General features: G+C 31.9%; 1 protein-coding gene across 1 annotated transcript in view; it reads right to left on the bottom strand.

Moving 5' to 3' along the window:
- Positions 1–23,097, bottom strand: part of spas (spastin) — a 68,664-nt gene that overhangs the window by 31,203 nt on the left and 14,364 nt on the right. Inside the window, exons 3-6 of the mRNA XM_035358151.2 lie at positions 17,347–17,430; positions 13,733–13,948; positions 12,980–13,134; positions 782–938 (exon numbers count right to left, since the gene is read on the bottom strand). Of these exons, the coding sequence (XP_035214042.2) occupies positions 782–938; positions 12,980–13,134; positions 13,733–13,948; positions 17,347–17,430 (612 nt within the window). The remainder of the gene's footprint in view (positions 1–781; positions 939–12,979; positions 13,135–13,732; positions 13,949–17,346; positions 17,431–23,097) is intronic.

Here is a 23,097-nt window from a genome sequence, read left to right as displayed (position 1 = left end):
GTTTAAGTTGCTTCGTTTTATGTGATAATACTTTCTCTTTAATTCTATAAACAGACATAATTTTTTGTTCAGTTACAAAGTTCCGCTGTTCAAGTCCCGTTAATTGCTGTGCCGAGAATACCGACTAACTTGTCAATCGAAATGTTTTCGTTTTCAATAACCTCTCTGTCACATTCTTCATGTCTTTATCCATTTTTTGCAGCAATTCCACTTTTTGTTTGTTGGACATCGAAACATGCTTTCATTTTGTAGATCCTTTGGAAGTTCCAGCATCGGAAATTCTATTTGACATAATCGAAAGTTCAAGTTTACTTTTATAAAATTGCTCTTACAGTCTGAAAATATACCGTCCGTTATACATTAAAAGCGCAGGCGAAAACGTAGTCTGCACACGCATATGCGCAGTAGTCAAGGTCTTACGTGAACGCGTAAAACGCCTGTGCGCATTTGCCAACGCGGCGCATGCGCAGAAAGTTTTTAGCTTTGAGGTCCGGATTATAGATCATTCCGGATTATGGGTGTCCGAATTAACGACTTTTGACTGTATTTTATTTATAGGATACTGAACAGTTATTCAGTTTGAGAACTTAACAGATATTCATATTAAGAAAAAGAGGTCAAGAAGAAAAAAACTGATTAAAAAAAGTTCTAGTCCTTGATGTATTTGGAATGTCTCCAGATTTATAATAAAACATGATAATAGTTGCTGCCAATTTACACAATTTGACAGGCTTCAAATTCAGAATTTTATATTTTTGTATCACACACAAAGCGGACATACCAATATCATCAAAAGTAACACCTGGCCCACCATCCACAATTTCATCCATGATTACTTGAGTTAGTTTGGAATCCACACCTTTCAGGCTCAAAATTTTATTTAATTTTTGAAGTCTTGATTGGACAGGAAGCACATTTCTTGCTTGATTATCTTTCCTCTAAATTCAAAAGCAAAGATAAAAGAATTTAGAACAAATAATTATAATACTCTAACAGATTAAAATAAATATACTGGGTTATCCAGAAAGTTGTATGTGTGTGTTTTTTAAGATAAATACAAATAATGCAGTTAAAAAATATAAGTAAATAATATACGGTACTTTTCCGTTTTGCCGGCGCAAACGATAAAGTCGCCAATAATGGTACAACTGATGCCAAACGGAATATCTTCACTGGTAATCTTTTACGCTTCATTTTCAAAACAAGTCGCAGCCATTTCTTATCATATTGATTGTTTCTTTCAATATTGGCATACAATTACCTAGAATTTTTACAAAATAGTTACATTTTATGCCCTAAGACCATTCGCAGTAATTAAGTCAATTAGGATGCAATCGCACCGCTCACCGGAAGGCAAAAATATAGAAAAGGCAAAGTCAAGGGTAAAATTATTAAATTCTAATGAGAATGCCCTAGTGAAGTAAAGCACTGCGGTTTTACATAATTTCTGCGTAAGCTATTCGTACGAATTGAAATAATTCTTGCATTTAAACTTGTATTCTATATTAAGATTTAACTTGAAATTAATGTAGATAATTACTGAGAGAATTATATTTTTGTAGCGTAGTTTACGCGAGATGAAATCAAATGGGGTAACGTGATAAGAACCGGCGAATCAGGATGTTGAATTATGAGAGCATACTAAATTCTTAAATTAATGTCTTTTTACAAATTTATTGGCTTTTTGCAAAATTTTAAATCATATTAAAATCAAACCATATCAAAATAAAAAATCTTAGAACTAACATTTGTTAAAATTTTTTATGTGTACACTGTCGCCAACAAAGTCTGCTTGGCGAGATTTGCGCAGGCGAAACGGAAAAGTACCTAATATACATAAGCACCAATTTTTCTATACATTTTTGCCATCTCTTAAGAATTCATCTCTTAGAAAAGTCAGGTTTATTTATAAAGAAGCTATTGAGGTGATGTTTAACAGTCTTCAAGCAACTTAACTTCAGGGCATTCAAAAAATTTGAAGTGACCTAAAGAGATAAAAATCCCAGCCATCAAGATGAGATAAAAATACAGGGTGACACAAAAATCCAATCCTACTCAATAAATCTTTGACTGATATTCATCAAAGTTTGGGGAACTGCACTGTCATGATGGAAGACAACACCTTGATGAGTGGCCAATTCTGGGTGTTTTGCTTTGATTCCCATTTTAAAACTGTCAGTTGATTCTGTACTTATTGTCTGACCTGGTGGCAACATATCATGGTGTATAATTACTTTGCAGTCCCCCCTATACATAAAATATTACATTTTTTGGGTGCAGTCCCCCTTCGATGTTGTAGAAGGTTCTTTTGGCTTACCACATCTTTTCCTTTAACATAATTGCGCAGGATTCACTTCTCATCTCCATAATGAGCCATTTCAAAGAACAAGATATTTTATTTCTTTTCAGCAAAGAATCACTGAGACTTAAGTAAGTATACTCTGCTTCATTAAAATATGACATACCCATACTGTAGTATTTTACATGCCCAATCTTCTTCAAATGATCATACACTATACTTTTTGGAATATTTAATTTGTCCAGTAGTTCTTCAACTGTATAAAATGGACTTTCAGTGACAACTTCTTTTAATATGTCCTTGTTTTCAGAGGAGGATTATCAAGAGTAGGCATCATTTTCAAGTCTAAAATTTCCATACTTCAACTTTTCAATTAACCTCTGCAATGACTCTTCGAAACAGCACTTTGTCCACTTATACCATAAATTTTGCAAGCAGTCTTACTAACATTTTTTTTTCCCCTTTTTTAAAATAAAAGAGAATAATATAACAAAAATGAAGTCATAGCTCTTCAGTCATAGTACTGCAGTGAAACAAAAAATTATGTAGCCATACATGGTTAATACATTTGAGTTATACAACATGAGCAGAAAAGACCATATTTAAACATCCACTTCTATCGAAGTTTTTCTTTATCAACGGTAACAAATAATTAGAAGAAAATGTGCTCTGATTTGAAAAAACTTAAAACTTTTCAAATGATTCAATATTATAAAAATCACATCTACAATTATATATCTTCAGCATACTTTAATAAAAGGAATGGAAATACGTACGATTAAGAATTTGCAAATTTAAATCCTAGCTTTGATTAGAGGTTATCTATTTAATCTGCCTATTTTCCCTTCCATAATATAATAGCATGCTTATAATAAATTTTACTAATCATTTCAAAATTTATCTATGTTACATGACTGTTATGAAAAGGTTAGTGATGCAGCAAGTACTTAAATAATGCTTCAAGCAATACTAATATTAAAATTTGTATATTAAAAATCTAATAATCAGCCAACAGGATGAAGTTAAACCCAAAGGCTATTGCTCTTAACCTCTGGAATATAATCTGTATGTTTCCACTGCAGTACTCTGTTCTGCTAGCTTGTGATTACCTGCTACCTTTCTTAAAAGCATATTACAAAAATGAAAAATAAATATAAATGTATTTGTTGAACATTGGGCCCAGTCTATCGTTGTTTATCAAATATGTTTTATCAGGAATAAAAGGAGTGTTCAACCAGCTATCTCTGTTACTAGCATCTTTATGAATAGTTTCTTAATTATGCATCTACATCAATCCATATCAAAATTTTGATATCTTTTTTTTTTTGAAGCCAAAATTTATAGAAAAATACACAGTACAGAAACAAGTTTTCAACACACATTCACAGAATTATACATCTTGTTGTAAGTGAAGTAGTGGATAACATTTCAACAGCATGGAAAAAGCAGAGAAGAAATACACGGATTGCAATATGGGTGTCTGCAAATTTTCACTTTTATTTTATTTTGAATAGCTGGTAAAAAGTTTGATTTGCCCATTTTAATATTATTATTGGCTGAAACACTACGATCATGTGTCGGTACATAAGCCATGGCAGTTATAGGTGAATCATATGACAAGGATTAATTTTGAAATGGTACAGTCTAGAGCAACTTATTATAACTCATTACTATTTATAAGATAAAAAGAAGAAAAGATCAAAATACAAAGAAGATGTTTCAAATTAAAGTGAGAATTTTATTTTACGTAATCTTGATTTTATGCACAAACACCCACGCGAATAACAAATATTTATATATTTTTATCCTGCCATCTCTTGTAAAGCATTCAATTTAATTCATCCAAGTAGAATTTAAAGCTTAAGTCTAATTGAAGGGCTTAATTAAATCAAACCCTTCAAAAATATAAAATTCAGAAAAAATAAATGATTATGCAAAAATACATTATGTTAAAAGTGAGAGAAATTTAATAGTTTAAAGCTTATTAATTACATAATTTGCCGATATAAGCAGATTTATACATCAGTAAATGAATCAAGTTGAATATATATATATATATACACACAGGATATTTTAGCAGAGAGACTTATTAACCTGGACTATAATTGAGGATCATAGTCTGAACTAATGGAAGTCTGAATTAAATACATAACCTAAAAAATATGTCAAGGCATTAATAATCATAAATTGCATGTCTATGAACACATAAGAAAAAACCATCCATGGAGACAACCCACTCACCGAGATTCGATCCCTCTGTCAAGCAGGCAGTTTTTATAGTTTTAAATATGTAAATAATTTAAAATTTTTCATACAAGGCTTTATTTACATGCATACTTGCCAACCTATGACACTCAAAAATCAGGAGATTTTTCCTAATGTTAAAAAAGACTTTTTAAATGATAAAAATATAGTTTTTAATATTGAATTAACATTAAATAGTTACAATTCTTAAATGCAAGCAACACAAAAATACCTTACATAGAAAAAAAAATGTTTATTACTTGCATTGTTTAAGGAAAAAAAAAAAAAAAGACACTTTAATCAGTTTTCGTACAAATGTTATGAACACTCGCAGATTTTGCTTTCGTTAAGAAAGAAACTTCATAATTTTGTTCATAGAAATTGCCACGTAAGCTTGCTTTCGCTAATAAAAGTTTTTCTAATGTGTCATCACTAATATTAGATCTAAATTTAGTCCTCGTTTTCATAACAACACTGAAAATCCTCTCACACTTCGCATTACTATGGAGAACTGTCAAGATGGCCAATATATTTCTAGACAGTTCACTACATTTTGAAATTCCATAAGCACCTTTCAGTTTTCCAATTAAACTTCACTGGGTGTTAATCCTAGCTGATTGTATAACTTCATCCAAGTTTTCTAATTGTAAACTGCAAAATTGCGACTGCAATATTATCAGTGGCAACATCAATATCATCACCTTTCATGACTAAATGAAGTAACACAGGAAATCTGTTCAAAAAGTACCTTATATCAGAAAAAGATGCATTTGCTAAAGCAGAAACATTAGCAACTTTAGCATGCAAAATCACTTCATCGTTGACTGAATTTATGTAGTATGTAGTCACATACTCGACAGAAGTAACTTCTAACATGAAGATAAAACTTATTTTTGCCTTCTTCTGAAAGTTCTTCCAGTACTTTTGTAGTTGCAGCTCCTATTACCAAATCTTCATCTTTCTTCTGATTTTCTATTTCATCATAAATCACATCATTTGTAGAATTACAAGACAAAACACAGACTGGTTTTACAAACTTTGATAAAATGTCTTTAAACAGATCATAAATCGTTGATTGAAAAACATCAATTAATAGAATTCTGCTTTGTAGAACTGTATTAAGAACATCAAAAGATGGCAAAATGAATTGGGGAAAAAAAAAAAAAAAAGCTTTGTTAAGGTCCGAAGAAAAAAACTTAAATATTTGTTCTTCACAAGACAAACTTACCGCAATCGGAAAATGTTTCGTGTGTTGAGCAATTTTTTTTATTTTGAGAGAAATTTGTATCAGCTTTACGCTTATATTTTGCGGTATTATTTTGAGATCTGCCAGTTGAATTGCTGAATGGTGCAGAAATTACTTTATTTTCTCAAACCTATTTTTAACAATGGAAGTAGTAACTACATCTCCATTTACTTTAGGTATTTTATAACTTTCAACAGAGCCTTTTATCTTAACTCTCGAAGCATTTACTTCTTTAAAAAATGCAAGAAGTGGGTTCTATTGATCGAGGCTTCTAGATAAGCATTTCTTTAAAGACAGCCAGCGTGTACACATATTTCAAAAATTTTCTCATTTCAGTATTATGCAGCTATTAGAACTGTTTTAATTTTCCCTTCCTATTAGAACTCCTTTCAAGATAATAATAAATATCAACAATGTGTTCATCCACATTTATTGGTAAAGAAGCTGCTCCTTTTTCAGCTGCTAAATTTAAGAGGTGACAGGTGCACATCATAATCTGTAACTCTGAACTACACATCGCAAATTTATTACATTTCCTTAAGGAAATACTGGAAGGAAAGTCAACTGTCAAGTGTACGAATTTTGAAACGTACACGAGTATTTCACCTTTCTCGCAGACATAACAAAAGATGATAATTTCTAAAACTATTTCCCGAAGGCACGTGCACTCACACAAGTCAGGACAAGATGAACGAAATAACGAGAGAACATCCAAATAACAGCCTTTTGCTTGCTTTGTGCTCATTGGCTAATATATGCCAGATGATACGCAGTGGAGCTCGATGCCTTTTGGAGAACTGGAGAACGACGTTTATGGATACGTATGCTCTCACTCACAAAGCAGAAATTCTCATTTGATTTGCAAGGTTTTGTTTAGATATAATCTACAGAAAATTCAATTGCTTTCAGATGTCCAAAATCACTTTTTTTTGGGGGGGGGGACGGTTGTTCATATAACAGAAGAATTAAGCCAAGATTCATAAAAATCATGAGAAATTTTAAGAATAAGAAAAAGTCAGGAGAAATATATTGTAAATCAGGTTGGCGGGAGAGCGGTCCAAAATCGGGAGTCTCCCGCCTAAATCAGGAGAGTTGGCAAATTTGTACATGTTTCACTTTTGCAGGGTTAAATTCCATGAAAACATATGTGAAATTTTAAATTGATTTGTTTGAAGAGGTTACTAGTTTCAATACATTGTAATGACTTAACATTTAATGCCTCATATCAATTTGAAATTTGTACAAATATAAAGTAATAATGAGTTGAAAATTACATAAAATACAATATACTGAACTTTCTGTTTCAATATATTATTTCGCTAACAGTTAATTAAATTTTTGATTTGGTTTGTTTAATCAATTAAGAAAAAGCAGGCAACTGTTCACAAGTGTTGAAGACTCTAGAGCCATTTTTTTCTCCTTTAAATGTGCTATTTTAAAACAGTGCTTCTCCATAGGTTTCAAAATTGAATGTTAATGGTCATAATTATGTTTAAATGTATTCTAAGATTTTACAGTTAATTTCGCAGTCCTCTTAGCAGTTCACCTGAGGCAAATGCCCCACTTAACTCATCCTTTTACAGGCTCTACTCTAGCAGTCCTACAAATGAAGCTAAGGGAAAAAAAAGGATTAAATATTGCATCTCAGGAAATGAATATTCAAAATTTAAATAAAAACAACATTTAGAGACATTGTGTTTATGTATGATCGTTGTTAGATGAAAGAGACACAGAATGAACAGATTTACAGTGTCAGTTAAACGAAAAAATTATAGATAACATTTGTACACTTATAGGGTAGGCTGCATGACTAAGCTCAGACATTAGTACATTCAATAAATTTATTCACCAGCCAACAGCCAGAACTTTTATACATTGGTGTGTCAATCACCCCCCCCTTAATGATTTGGTACTCTGATTAGTTGCTGGATGTACAGCTACATAATTCGTACTGCTGCTGACAAGCTAACATATGGCTTGTAAAACCAGTTATTTTGCTTGTCGTTAGACCTATATTGCATCAATATCGATCATTTTAAATCGTGCAAAATGTTTGAGGGTTGATTTCATATGAAAATTCGGTACTTACGTATTAATGCCACCGCAGCAGACGTTACGCTGATGCGGCAATAAAGAGCAATCCTTTTGTTTGCACGCAGTTATCTTTAAGATTCCTTTTTGCCTTGTTGTTTGCTGGTTTTTGATGCCATTTTTTTTAGTGCTACGAAAATGTGTCTTTGGGATTTGCCAAACACAGAAGAAGACACAATTTTATTTTTCACAAGTAAACTATTTTACAAAAAAAAAAAAAAAAAAAAAAAAAAAAAAAGAAGAGAGGGGGGGGGCAGAAAATGTACCAGTTCGCTTGATATGAAACTTTATTTCGGTAAACAGACGTTTCGGAAATGTAATTTAAGACAGCGTGATCAGCAAGTGGGACTTAGAAAAGACATCTGGTTTGAAGGAAGAAGAATTTCATTTTGTTCAGCTTTGAAATTCACATACTGCTGATGTGAGGAGTTGACGTCGATTAAATTTTGTGAAAAGCAACTTGATTTATCGGATAAAACTGTTATAGATTGGAACAATTCCATGCGTGAATTATGTGTCTTGGATATGGAGAATAAACCAAACAAAAAGGTCAGATTGCATTGTAGAAATTGATGAAAGTCTTTTTACTAAGCGTAAAAATAATTGTGGTTGAGGGTTACCCGAACAGTGGGTGTATGGTGGTATATGTAGAGAAACAAAAGATTCGTTTGTTGTCACTGTTCCTAATAGAACTGGCCCTACCCTTCTTAATAAAATTATGGAAAACACTGCAGATGGTAGCACAATTTATTCTGACAGTTGGAAAGGTTACAAAAAAAGTAGAATAGAAAAAGGATTTCTACATGCCAAAATTAATCATAAATACAATTTTATTGATCCTGATACAGGAGTTCATATGCAAACAGTTGACAGAATGTGGGGCAGTGCTAAATGGAGGTACAGGAAACATAGGGGGACAGCGAGACACCATTTAGAATCTTATTTAGCAGAGTTCATATGGCGAAAGCATCATGTCAAAGAAAATAGAGACTGTTTTGAATCTACTTTGATTTTAAATAAAGTGTTTTAATTTATGATTTGTCGAAAAAAATTAGGTGTAGGTTGACTGCACTTAAAATCTGCCAAATCTGCAGCTGCGGTGGCGTTAATACGTAAGTACTGAAAATTCATCTTGTTCAATTTAAGGTTGGAAATAAAATTATAATTAAGATTTTAAAGCTATGTGTTTAATACAGAGTAAAAGAAAAGTGGCAGAAGAAGAATGTATTTTAAAGATAATTGGGAATTTATATACTTTTGTCATGTACGAAATAAAATTACATGTTTTATTTGTAACTAGCCACTATGTGACATTTCTCCGGCTTTTAAATGTACCAGAAAAATGCCTAAAGGGAACACCAAACATTAAATTTAAAAACTGCACAGAATTTTACTCTGCAGAACCACTTTATAAGAAAATAAATAAAAATGTATTACATAAAAAAATTACAATGAAATAACCGATATTCCTTAACACAAATATTAATTATCCTAATAAATAAACCAACTTCCCGTTGTAAATCTTAAGAATTCAAATGGTATAAAGGATGTTAAGAACATTGTTTCCTAAAAACTTTTTATATAATTAAAACATAATATAAAAAAATTTACAATGAAATGAGGAATAAAATCACATATTTTCAAGAGAAAACAGCAATCCAGTATCCAAAGCAATGAATGAAAACTGTTGCCAAAACCACATTTCTAAAAGAATGAAACTATCATCAGAAAGCAATAACAAATCAAAATTGTGCTGCTTTGTGGATGACATAATTCAAAATATACAAACCTCTTTGCCATTAGCTAATAAGGAGAGAAAGGAGGAGGGAGAGGAAATTCTTTCTGTTGCGCCTCGCAAGAGATATGCATGTCAGAATAAGAAGATTGCGATGTGCGTGTTATGTGTACAATTAATAATATTTTATATCATATTTTGAACAGTCAGCAGTCCAGTATACAAAACACTGAATGAAAAACTGTTGCCAAAACCACATTTCTAAAAGAAAAACTATTCAAAATAATGCAGTTTCATCAAAAAAGATAAAATAAAAAACAATCTGATTCGAATTTTGAAAAAAATTGCTTTGAGGTGTACCGGCTCTTGTCTAGATGCACATATGCACCAAATCTCGTAGCCCTGGGTCTATTAGCTTACGTGCAGCATGAACAAAAGACACACAGGCAGACTCTTTCTTTTATTATACAGTACAAAGTCTGAAATCCGGTCTCGTCGGGACTTCGGCGATTCCGGATTTGGTAATAGAACATCAGTTTAAATACAGTAAGATGGCATCTAGAAATTATAAAATATTTATGATTTAAAGAGCATCAAAATTTACAAAAAAAGCTTAATATTTATTTGTTTACCTCATTAAACATTTCTTTCAATGTAAGTTGTTTTATATTGCTTCTTTTTTTGTGCTAATATCTTCCCTTTAATTCTGTAGACAGACATAATCTCTTGTTTAGTTACATTGTTGAAGTCCTGTAATTGCTGTTTCAAGAATTCTGATTAACTTGTCAATCGAAATTTTCTCGTTTTCAGTAACTTCTCTGTCCCTTTCTTCACTATCAGAAGTGGTATTTTCTGGACCTAGAACCAAACTACAGATTTTGCCATTCATAACTGAGAAGTATTGTCATCACAATGAAAAACTTCTTTTATATCATCTTCATTTATTACTGCTTCTTCCAATTTCTTTACAAAATCCGTTAATTGGAAAATTTCACCTTTGTTTTGCGATATCCAAAAACCTTTAAAATTAGCGGCTATCATCATCAAATTTAGCTATCCTTCACTATACATATTTGGCTACGCATCATGAGCTTGGAGACTAATGACAAGCTGTTCCGTCAAATTTTATCTTGCTTCTATCGTGCAATGACGCAATTAAGCCTGAATTGTATTAGTTATTTATTATACATACGTCTATTTCTTGCACATGCTTATGGCTTATCAGAGTTCTGAATAAATTCCCTCATATACTTAAGCCTTATTGAGAGCCGGCGCTAGATATCTAATCGCCTGATGGAGTCTCTGTGGGTTCTGCAACTCGCTGCGGCCATACGAGCCCTGGTGCTGGTTCTGGGTTTATGTGAATAACAAATCAGTTATTCTTAATTTAAATAGCCCTAAATGTAATCTTTGGGTCTATAATTATCATCAACAAAATATTTTAGCATATGGAAAGAAATTTTTGGTAAATTTTTCCTCGTCAACATTTTTTAGCGCGTTTAACTTAAATCTGTAATTGCCAAGAGTAATGTCAACATAAAAGGTTACTTTACTCCTTTATTATTCTATTACTAACATAAAAAATTGTTTAGGCATCGCTACACGAGTCACTACTCAAGTTGTCATGTTTTGATAAACGTGTGGTGATGAAAAGAAAGTATCATAATGATTCGCCAGGTTGTCAGATCAGATCTACATGGAATGTTTCGATTTGAGATGTGTGTCAAGCAGACACGCAGCAGCGGAACCAAATTACTGATTGTACAAATTTATGCTAAAATGATTGTTTCTTCAATAACAAGGTATTTTATTTAGTGTCTAAGTGAAATTAAGAATCAGGACTCTCCAGATGTTTTATTATGCGGAGGGGGGAATCAAATGCACATGCATAAAGCCTACGAGAAAAACTTTGCTGGTGGTTTTGAAGTCCGGACTTTAGAACATTCCAGATATTGGACGTCCAGATTTCGGACCTTGTACTGTATGTAGAGCTAAGAGAAAATCAGTTCTAAAAGAACTGATTGTGCATGTGATTCAAATGCAATTAGAGTATGAGACTTTTGCCTTAATCAATTAAACTAACCTAATCTAACCATGTGCGTCTTCTTAACGTTTAGATTCCATACTGCACTTAAATAACACAGTGCCTCATTCCTTACCTTAATCAGATGTTGTTTTACTTATGGTTTATAGTCCTTTAGAAATCCAGATTAAAAAATTTTTATCTGATATCAGCAACATGATGATTTGCTACTTTCTTTTTACCAACTAGTTTCTGACAAACAATATCATTTCTCTCTTTCCATCCTCTAAGGCATCAACCAGTTGATACAAAATTCTTCCAAAATTATTTTTTCCTGGAAATTTAAAGGAATAAGCAGTTGAGTTTAAAAACCAGTAAGTTCAGTAAGTGACATGTAATATACTCTCCAGTTCTACATGCTAGAAAGGATTGTGCTAAAAAGGTTTTGGTTCCTGGAAATTTAAAGGTAATAAGCAACTGAGTTTATAAACCAGTAAGTTCAGTAAGTGGCATGTAATATACTCTCCAGCTCTACATGCTAGAAAGGATTGTGCTGAATATATCCTTCTATTCTTCATTTAAAATTCAACTTCTTTCTTGAAAAGATGAACAAGTATTGAATTTCCACCAAGACCTTCACCATGAATCTTTTTATTGGTAGTACTGTGTGACCTAAATCTAAAAAGTCAACCTACATTCTCTTTAAATCATGAATATCCTCTCCCTTTTTCTTGCTGGTCTTTCTGCCACAGCCTGAATTATTTCAATCTTTTTTCATGGCATATCCATTTCAGAGCAAACTATCTGTGTCTAATATCACCAAAGTCTATTCTGCAGGCAGTCACCTTTTTTTTCCCTCACTAAACTAGTATCAAATTTGAAACAAAATTTTCAGATCATTTATTTTTTGCCAAATACTTTTTTTTTCAGTTTGAATGCCTTGTTTGGGATATTCGAAATATTTCTTACATTGTCCCCTTTTCAAGTTTGTCTGATGAGAAAGCACTTTTTAAGATTTTCATTTCTTTTAACGACAGGATTATTCAGGGACATAATGTAAAACTTTGAACTAATTTATTTTACTTGCTGCTTGATGTGAGAATGACGAAAGACTAATATAAGGTATAGCATAAAGTTTTACAGTGTACTATCAAAGAAACTGCTAACAATATAACAATCATGAATGGAAATTTACTGCCATAGTTTTTGGAAATTTATGAAACAAATGATGGTCCAAGGAGAGAGATGGATTGTCCAGATTAACAGAGTCCACATAAAAAAGGGTTTACTCATACTTCTCATACAGAATTCTGAAAAGCATGCAATAAACAAATTTCTTACGGAAGGTTGAAGAAGCTGCCGTCGGACGGATGGAGGAGTTGTTGGCTTTTTTCTGGGTGGCGTACTTGGAATCTTGCGAGGAGATGATGGCAGATTTCTATGTAAAGTTAGGCTTTTTACAGGAACACCAATCTTACGAACTGTTCTTTTCCCACCTAATATTTAAAATTTTATGTAACAATCAACATAAAAATACGAGGAAAAAAAAATTTTAACAACAGAACAAAAATAGTCAATATTATTATTTAGTAACAATTAATCTGCTGTTATAAGGTTTATAAAACTTAAAATCTTATATGTACAAACAAAATTATTTCAAAAGGATCACAATAATCATCAATACATATATACACACACATCCAACAAAAGGCAGAGATATTTCTTTGCCAGATTTCATATTTGAGATGTTTTCAGACATTATTATCTCAAACAGTTAAAACAATTTTTGCTCCAAAATTCATTGTATTGGCCCAAAATAAATAAATGAATAAATAAAATAAAGAATATGAAATAAAGAAGTTTCAATTTCTAGTTATAAATAAACTTACACATAAAAAAACTTTAATTTAAAAAAAAATATTTTTCACTATTTTGGTGACTTAAAATTCATTGAAATTTTGATAAGTTTTCATTCTAAAGAGAAAAATCTTGGTTTACATGAAGAATCATTTCCGATACAGCAAAGAGTTATGCAAGATATTATTTTTTTTATATCCTGCTGAAATCAAAACTGAAAAGAACAGTTATACTTACTTTCATTTATACCTGGTGAAGTTGGACTTGGATTTTTATCAACAAAAGTATCCGCTTGAATACAACTATTCAATTTTAGAGGAGCAGGACGTTGCCATGTTCGACGTCTAGATGTGTTTCCTTCCAAAACGTCAAGATTTGGAGAATCAGAATTTTCTGTTAAATTTGGTCCTCCATTTTCATTTGTTTCATTATCTTGCAGTCTTGCCATGCGCTCTAAAAATGTAAAAATTTTCAGCATTTTGTTGAAAATTACACATACTATATTATATTATTAATACAGTGAAACCTCGAATCTACCATTCTTAAAATGATCATTTTGCCATTTCTGGTTCTAATTAAATTCTATATAAATGATACTTATTCCCACACCTATCATTCCCTGAATTATCATTTTATTACGCTCATCATTCACAATTTCCTCCACGAACAGCTGTGGGAAAAAATTAATCAAAATACATATTCATTATTTATATTATTTCTATCTTTGGAGCAAGAATCTCATAATATAATAATGTCTCAATGACAGCCTTCAGTTTCATATCTACATTAGTGTCATTTGTATCAGTCTTGACACTACTACAGTATATTGATATCTGCATTAGGGGTTTACCAGCAGCCAAGTGGTTAAGATAACTGACTACTGGTAGTCTGACCTGGCTTTGAGCCCAAGTGAATGCTGTATGATTAGCAGTGGTGGTTAGAGGCTGTGGGCTGGAGCGATCTTGAGCTGATCAAGAAGCTCGAACAATCGAATCGATGCAGATGACTCGGCGAGACAGCACTGGGCACGACGGAGACATGAATGTGCGGACTACTTATCGCACTCAAACTCACATGAGATGCAGTAGCTGTAGACTCAGGGTAGAGTACAGCCTATAGTCGACAGTCGTAATGCAGATTTAAGAAAATACAGTACAATCACGTTCTAATTTAAATGTGAAATTTAAAATATTGCATTATAAACTGTAATTAAAAAACACCTCTAGGGAATTTTACTGTTTCAGTGAATAATGTAAGTTGATGACAAAAAATATTGCAGTTGAGTTTTTTTACATTACTTTTTAGGTACTTAGATTTGATATACGGAAAATCAAAGGAGGTGCACAGAAACTTTGAGAAAAGAGATAAAAACTAATGAAGGATTCTGTAAAACATTGCTTAAAAATCACAGATATGTATTACTGGATTTTCAAAACCAAAATTTTCTCCCAAGACAATTACTGCACAAACACAAGAATCCTTAGAATTTCCAATATACTGTCTCATGTGCAGGAGATAAAAATGCTTTTTTTTCCTGTACAGTGTTACCATTGCTCGCTTTGAAATTTTTGAGTTTTTTAATCAAAAACTCATAAATGCTTCACAAAATATGAAATAGATAATAAAACAAATTCTAAATTTGGCTTTCCAGATGCCCATATTTGGGTGGAGAAGTACATTATTCAAAGTTTGATGGCTCTAGGTACCGTTGTTTTATTACAATGTGAGAAACATACATACATTTACGCAGATTCTTCATTAATTTCTTCAACTATAATACAGGGCTCTAATATATAGTGGCAACAATTTAAAAAGTGATTCACCGTTTATAGTGAATCAATGCAAAATACCAAAACGAAATTAATAGCCCTTCTGGGTAATAAAGGTAACACACAAAAATGTTTATATATAAAAAAAACCTTTGGGCGTAATATAAAATCTGAAAGCTTTCAGATTTTTTTTTTTTTTATTTTATAAAATTATTTTTATGATGATAATGATAACTTATATGTATAATAACATTTCATATGGGGTCTTAGGGCCGGCATATTTTTTCCTGCCAGAACCGATTTCTTTGGCCAGTTCGCCACAGATGATTAGTTTTCATGGTTTCCTCATATGTAACATGAATATAAGCCAATTTCCCATAGAAAGTTCACCATGGATGAATATTTCCCTTGCGTGCCTTTCCAACCTAACTTAACATCTGCATCAGTGTCAACTCTAAATCTTATTTCATTAAAAGAATGCAATAAGTTTACTTCCCTTAGTTTAGTATCTTTCCACTTTACTCATGGCAACTCTTAGTGGCATCAAGCAAATTGCTGTGAGTGCACCATTTTGAAAAATGACCTCTGGTTAGGGTAAAATTTAAAATTAATTCTGGCTATTTATATGTAAAAACCCATTGTTAATAAGACATTTATTGTTATATTTTTTTAGTTAATTTCATTTGACTCTTAATTTTTATTTCATTTCTTCTTATTATTATTTTTCATTTTATTCTTATTTTGAAATTAGTTTATCATCATGTCGGGGAGTTTTTTCCCCCATTTTTGAAATAATTTAAGGTTTAAATTCAGATATTTTAAAAAACTGATTACCAAATTTAAAACTGAAATAGGGATTTTGTTCAAAAATGTGAAAAAGAAAAAATTACCAACAATTTAGTTTTAGGAATATTAGAAATTATTTCTTATGAATTGTTAATAACTGTATACAAAAATTCCAATTCCTCTTGAAAAGTTGGGATCTTTCCGTGAAATCAACAATGATTTCAATTTATTTTTTAATTAGTTTAGCATTTATAAATTACAAATTCCTCTTTTTTTTTTATTTCCACAAAAATACATCTTTACTAACTAAATTTTGCTTCACACTCCCTATAAAATAATCTAATCATTTATAAATATATATAATTTATATCCACTAAAAATAGTCAAGTTCTAGCAAATATGTCTGCATAAATTTACAATAAAACTTTCAGTTATCTACTAAAATGCAGAGGGTGTTTAGATATTTTTCTAACAATTTCAGTACTGTTTAATTTTTAAAATGTTCGAATAGCCTTTTTTCTGGATTATAAGTCTGTATTGGAATTTGTATGATAGAACGGTTTTTCATAACTTTTCCAGGACTCCTTATTTCCTTTCCTTTCCATAGTCTATCAATACTGGTGCATTTGCATTTATAAAGAGTTCTTTTCAACAGATCAAAGGCATTTTGGTCTATAGGTGACACATCAGACAACTTTGCAGGAATACAATGAAAAGGTATACACACAATAAAATGGCAGTTAAACGAGTGGTATTGGACTTTAGTGGGCTACAGATATCCTGTATATTGTTGCTACAGAGGTATTTAAAGACTGTACTACTGATTTCTGTATTGGCATCTTCTTGTTACCAATCATTTAGCTTTAGGAATATCAGAAACAATGAATACCTTTTTTGTTATTTATATGTATACTGGGTATTGTATTTCGAGCATTCCCATGTAGAAGTAATGACCGACGGTTTTTCGTTGCCGATTAATAACGTTGCTTATTTTGCAGCAAGAAATTTTAACACCATGCATTTCACAACATTTTTGAATTTTGGAATAGGAATAATTCTCTTCAGAAAGTGTAATAACACATCTTTCAATTTCCAAGCTTGTTTTGAAAGAAGCTTGTTTTATTTTATGTTTTGAAAGAAGAATGAATATAAAAATGTCAGATTATATTTCTCATTTTAAATAAAACATTATTCCAGATATTTTTATTCCAAAACACTTGCTTTTTAAAATTTTTTTATCAAAAATTTTTTTAAAATGTACAAATACACTCCGTAATCCAAAAATCATACAAATACCTAAATATTCAAGACGATCTTTAGCCATGTTCAAGTTAGTCTTCATTTTTTCTTGAAGGCGCCTAGATCTCTCCCATGTTGGACCTATATATATATATATTAAAAAAAAAAAAAAAAAAAACTTTTAGATTAACATCCATTCTTATATTTCTTAGAATAAGTATCGAAATTTCCTGTGTCACCTATAAAATACGTGACAGAGATTAAAATATAGAAACTGCAGACACAATTTAATAAAAGTTACACAGAGGTTCTTCTCATCACAAAATTAAAAAAAAAAAAAAAAAAAAAAAGGGGGGGGGGAGTTAAAAATACTTTGGCACTTCTCTTTAGAGGAAACTGAGAAAATGAAATAACTGTTTGTGGAAACACAATAACTTATCAATGCATGTCTGAAGTTTTAAACTTCAAATAAAAATTATCCTCAATATAAAAATCTGTTCAAACAAAAACATTATTAAAGATATTTTGATAATATTTGGAAAATTATTAAATCTATGATTAATACAAATTTCAGCACTTGATATATTAAAAAAGCCATTTTAATGTAGTTTAGTAATATTTTTACACATGATAAAGAATGCAAGTAATCTACTTAGGCTGCTATCACACATCTGTTTGTTTCGGAAGAACAACTGTTTGAAGCAATTTTTCTGCTTTTTCACAACAGCCACACATCACTTTTGGGTTAACATGAGAAGAGGAAACTGGTTCTTCATTACAAGCAAGTTGATAACATTTGAAGCTGAGAGCTGATTGGTTGAAAATGAACAACTTGTCATTTTTTCAAAAGGAAGGAAAACAAATTGTGCGTCTTTCTTTCAACAGTAAATCAGGCAGAAAAATTATCCGAAATAGTTGTTCGTATAAAACAAAAGCATGCCTTACAGGTGGTTTTTGGTAAAAATATATTCACGGGTACCCCTTAGCAATTTTTGGTGGCACATGGATACCGAGTTTGTGCAATTCTTTGACTTGTTATTTTGGCTTGTGTAGCACCGATTTTTGCACCAAAAATCATTGCTACGCAAAGCCAAAATAACAAGACAAAGAATTGCACAAACTCGGTATCCATGTACACACAGACCTATTTTCACTTAAAAAACACCAGAGAATTGCACAGAATTGGTATTGCGCACTCCTTTGACTTTATCCATGTACACATCAACCTATTTTCACTTATAAAAACATCAGAGAGTTGAACAAACTAGGCATTGCACACTTCCTTGACTTTGTCCATGTATACATCAAACTATATTCCTTTAAAAAGTCAAAGGAGCAGCTAACAAAAAATATATGTGTCGTCCGTCACACAAAATTCCTTAACAGCATCCAAAAACTTCCTAAAATTATCTGAATTAAAATCTGTATACTGGCATCGCCACATAAATTGACAAAATAAGAGTCAAAAATATCCTCCGTAGCGCCGTTATCATCTGACATTTGACCATACGCATTTCCTTCCTACAAACAGGACATGTAATAATGGCTACTAAGTAAACCTTCATTTACACACCAGACAAGTAATGCTCTTTTCCCATTTCTTTCCAAATCGCATAGAAACTTCAAATTAATCTTACCACATTCAGCCATTTTACCGTCTAAACCACAAAACAAGCAATATCCAACATACACCACAGACCCTTGCGAATTTACCACAATCATGCAATTGATTGCGTCACAATCTAATCAATTCCATAAAATTCAACTACTCAGACTACCGTAAATGAAACAACAACTTAGCAATAAATGAGACACCAACTAAATGATAAATGAAAAAAAAAATTCACAATAATATGATAGGTACCCTTTTCTCTACTCTAACCATGGTTTTTGTAATCCTCTTAAATTGGTGGAAATTTTGTGGTAATTGCAGAATAAAGCACATATTTCCTGTAGCAATTTTACAAAATAATGTATTCCTGCAAATTATATTCTGTAATTTCTTCCACTGCAAGCACTGTGAATATGTGGATGTTCCACTCCCCACATATCTATAGTAGATCCTTTAGAATTGAGTTTAAAACCAAAAAATACAATAACTTACCTATAGGAACTTAAAATATAACAAAAGAAACACAAACAAAAGTGGCAATGTCGCTTGCTAAAATTGAAGAATTGTTATGCACATGTTTACAGAGTTCAACACATTCTGAAAATTTTACAATTCCTACTACGATGACTACATTAATATGCAAGTACTGAAAATTTAAATCTAATCAGTGTAAGGAAAATGATTGCATGATAAAAGATATTTTATGACTATTTTTCATTTTAGAGACACTTTTGATAAAATGCACAGAGAAATTACAATTATTTTAATTTTTGACTGCACTTTACTTGGAAATACTGAAATAAATTAGCAGTAAAGTTACTTTTAAGACTTAAATTGAGGAAAGAAAATAGAGTCTGAAATATTACTATTTGTAAGATCCTACATGTTTTAATTTTAACTTACAAATGATTTTTCAACTTCATATTTGACAACTGGAGTTGATTTTCAGTTTAGTGTACTTGTTCCAACACTAATGTTCATGTTATATGAAATAAAAAAAATAAATAATTAACATCTTTCTAATTTTTAACATTACTTGGTGCTAGCGTATGAGCAATTAGAATTACATTATTAATTGTTTTAACTTTTGTGTCAGAGTGTTACTTCGTCCCAAGTAGCGTTATATTGATCACAATGTCCCAAGTAGTGTTGCACTGACCACAATGTCCCAAGTAGGGTCACACTGACCACAATGTTTCAAGTAGGCAGTGGCATAACTAGAGCTCTTGGGCCCCTATGCAAAAAATTTACAGTATTCCCCCCCAAAAAAAAAACTGAAAGGCTTTAGATTTTAACAGTGAACCAAAAGGGTTTGCTAAAGTTGTTTATGCTTTTGCTGAGCACACAGTTTACCAGTCTGCTGTTGTACTTATTCCTGCGAATCCTTTCTTTCTTTCTTTTTGTTTTGTTCTTTTTAGCTTTATTATTAAGCATCGTTTTCTTCGTACTTACGCCACATACAGTTCAACACCAAAATCACAAAATTTTTAAAAGCTGTATAGCAGCATATATTTAGAACTCTAGGTGCAGTGTTAAATGTTGGCATATGTTTTTATATTCTTTTTAGTCTTTTACCAGTTCTTTATATCAGTATCCAGTTTTCTTAGTAAGATGGCTAACATTTTTTTTCATACTTAAGTTTTTATGTGTTAAGTTTATTTATTAAGTATTACATTCATCTAACTTACGCCATATAAAACTCAGTTCAACAGCAAAATCACAGTATATCTAAAAACAGCATATTTATATTTGCTATGTTATTTTTTAAAAAACTAGCCGCTTGTATGGCAAGCTGTATAATATAGTTGTCATAAAAAAGAAAAAGTGCATAATGATTTTAACGAGTCAGCTAATATTATTTCATAAAAATATTGAATACTTCTATTTTAACATGTTTACTTAAATCAATCATATCAGAAAGTAGTCAAAAAATGTTCTCAAGAACAGCTCTTGTTGCTTAGTTATTATTCGGTAACTTTTCAGATTAAATCTGAAAATATCTTAGGTTTTACTGAATAGCAATACAGCGACGTGAGGAAGATAAAAGAATTTTACTTCTAGCAGCGGCAGCACATTGCTTTCATAGAGACAACTTTGTTAATTAAAATTGAAAGATAAATAAATATCTTACACTTTTATCGACTGGCAGCACTCTCATGCGCCGAGATAAAATGTTTCGAACAGTATTGCCACTGATCGCTTTCAAATTAATTAGTTTTACAAAATATGAAATAAATACGAAAACAAATTGAAAATTAAAATTTGGGCTTCCAGGTGCACATATTTGGGTGAGGGACTAGGTTCTTCAAAATTTAATGGCTCTAGGTACCGTCGTTTTTTTTTTTTTTTTTTAATGAGAAACATACATTCATACATGCAGAATTTTCATTATTTAATTTCTTTAAAAATAATACAGGGCGATAGTATTTGACGGCAACAATTTGATAAGGGACACACCATTTATAGTGAACCAAAGCAATGTGTATTATATTAAACTGTAAATCACTCATATTGATGAATTTAATTTTTAAGTTTAATACTAGGACTGATTTTTGGAGTTTGTTAATGGAAATGCCAGTAAGAGGTTAAATATGTGGACAAAATTAAACACTCCAATTAAACTTGTGATGATACGTTTTGAAAATTGAGAACTGCAAATAAGCACGAATTCTCTTTTAAATTGCAAAGTTCGTTCCAAATTAAGTACCAGAATCATGTCTAGTTACTTCTTGATTTATATTTCAAAAATATATTGATTAACCGACCATAATATCAAAATATATAGAAACAAAATACTACACAATATAATTACCTAAATATAAAATAATACCAGCATAATAAAAAAATTATTATATCAATTTTCAGTCATTTTATAATTTAATTCTTGTAGTTTTATACCTTGTTACATATTCTGTTCCATCCATATATGCATATATACAAATAGATAGTTTAAGGATTCCATATTAACTAATACGTATATAACCAAAAATGACATCAATAATATATTTTTCAGTATGATTAACTTCATTCTGAAGAATTTTCTGCAATCTAGTTTGCATTATTTTTTAAGTCCCGAATCAAAAACAATTAAATGTTTTGCTGTGTTAAAAAATTAATAAAAAAATAGCGACCCGCAATGTATTTACGAGGGTTGGAACTTTAATAGTGGCAACTATTTATTTACAAGGAATACAAAAGTGATTCATGTCACCATGTTTTACAGTCCTTCAATATAGTCGCCAGCATTGTGTACAACCCGTTTCCAACGATGTGGAAGTCGCAGAATACCTGTAGCAGCGCCTGTTTTGTTGATAGTTTGAATGCACCGGTCTGCCGCAAGAATCTCAGGAACAGTTTGGAAGCGAGTGCCACGAAGTGGTTCCTTCATCTTAGGAATTAAGTCATAGTCACAAAGGCTTAGATATGGGGAGTATGGTGGATGGTAAAGTACTTCCCAGCCCCATCGCTTGAACAAATCAGTCACAGCTTGCGCTGCATGCAGCCGAGCATTGTCATGCAAAATGAGAGGAGTGTTTGTTCTGCAGAAAGTGTCGCAGTTTTTTTCTCAAAGCTGGTCGGAGATTGTGCTCCAAAAATGAGCAGTAATACTGCGCAGTGACAGTCTGTTGTGGGGGAGCGGTATGCATTAGGATGACACCATCACAGTCGTACATGAGAATCACCATAATTTTCACATTGCTGGGGTTCTGATGAAATTTCGAACGTCGTGGTGACCCGTGATCACGTCATTCGTTTGATTGGCATTTCAGTTCTGGCTGGTACGATTGGTTTCAAGTCTCATCCAGCGTAATGATATGGCGTAAAAAAGCATCTCTTTTGCACTCATAGCACTCCAGGTGGGTTCGGGCAGCATCGTATCGTAGCCATTTCTGCATTTCCGTCAATTGATGTGGAACCCATCGTGAAGCAATTTTTCTCATGGACAGGCGTTCCTTCCGAATGTGCAGCACAGTCGTATGCGCTAATCCTGTTTGTTCGGCCAGCTGACGAATCGTTTGGCGGCGATCACTGTCCATTAGTGCGGCAACAGCTTGCACGTCTGCATCGCTGCCACTCGGACGACCTGGCCGCAGCATGTCTGCCACGTTTGGGCGTCCTTCATTGAATGCTTTCACCCATCTTGCTATGGTTCTGTAAGGCAATGCAGATTCCCCGCAAGCCTCTTGAAGCCCTTG

Source organism: Stegodyphus dumicola, chromosome 12 (genome assembly GCF_044657685.1).
Source record: "Stegodyphus dumicola isolate Sdum_Otavi_A_Nest chromosome 12, ASM4465768v1".
Taxonomy (NCBI): domain Eukaryota; kingdom Metazoa; phylum Arthropoda; class Arachnida; order Araneae; family Eresidae; genus Stegodyphus; species Stegodyphus dumicola.
Note: the sequence above shows the minus strand (reverse complement) of the source record. Positions and strands in the feature narration are given on the sequence as shown.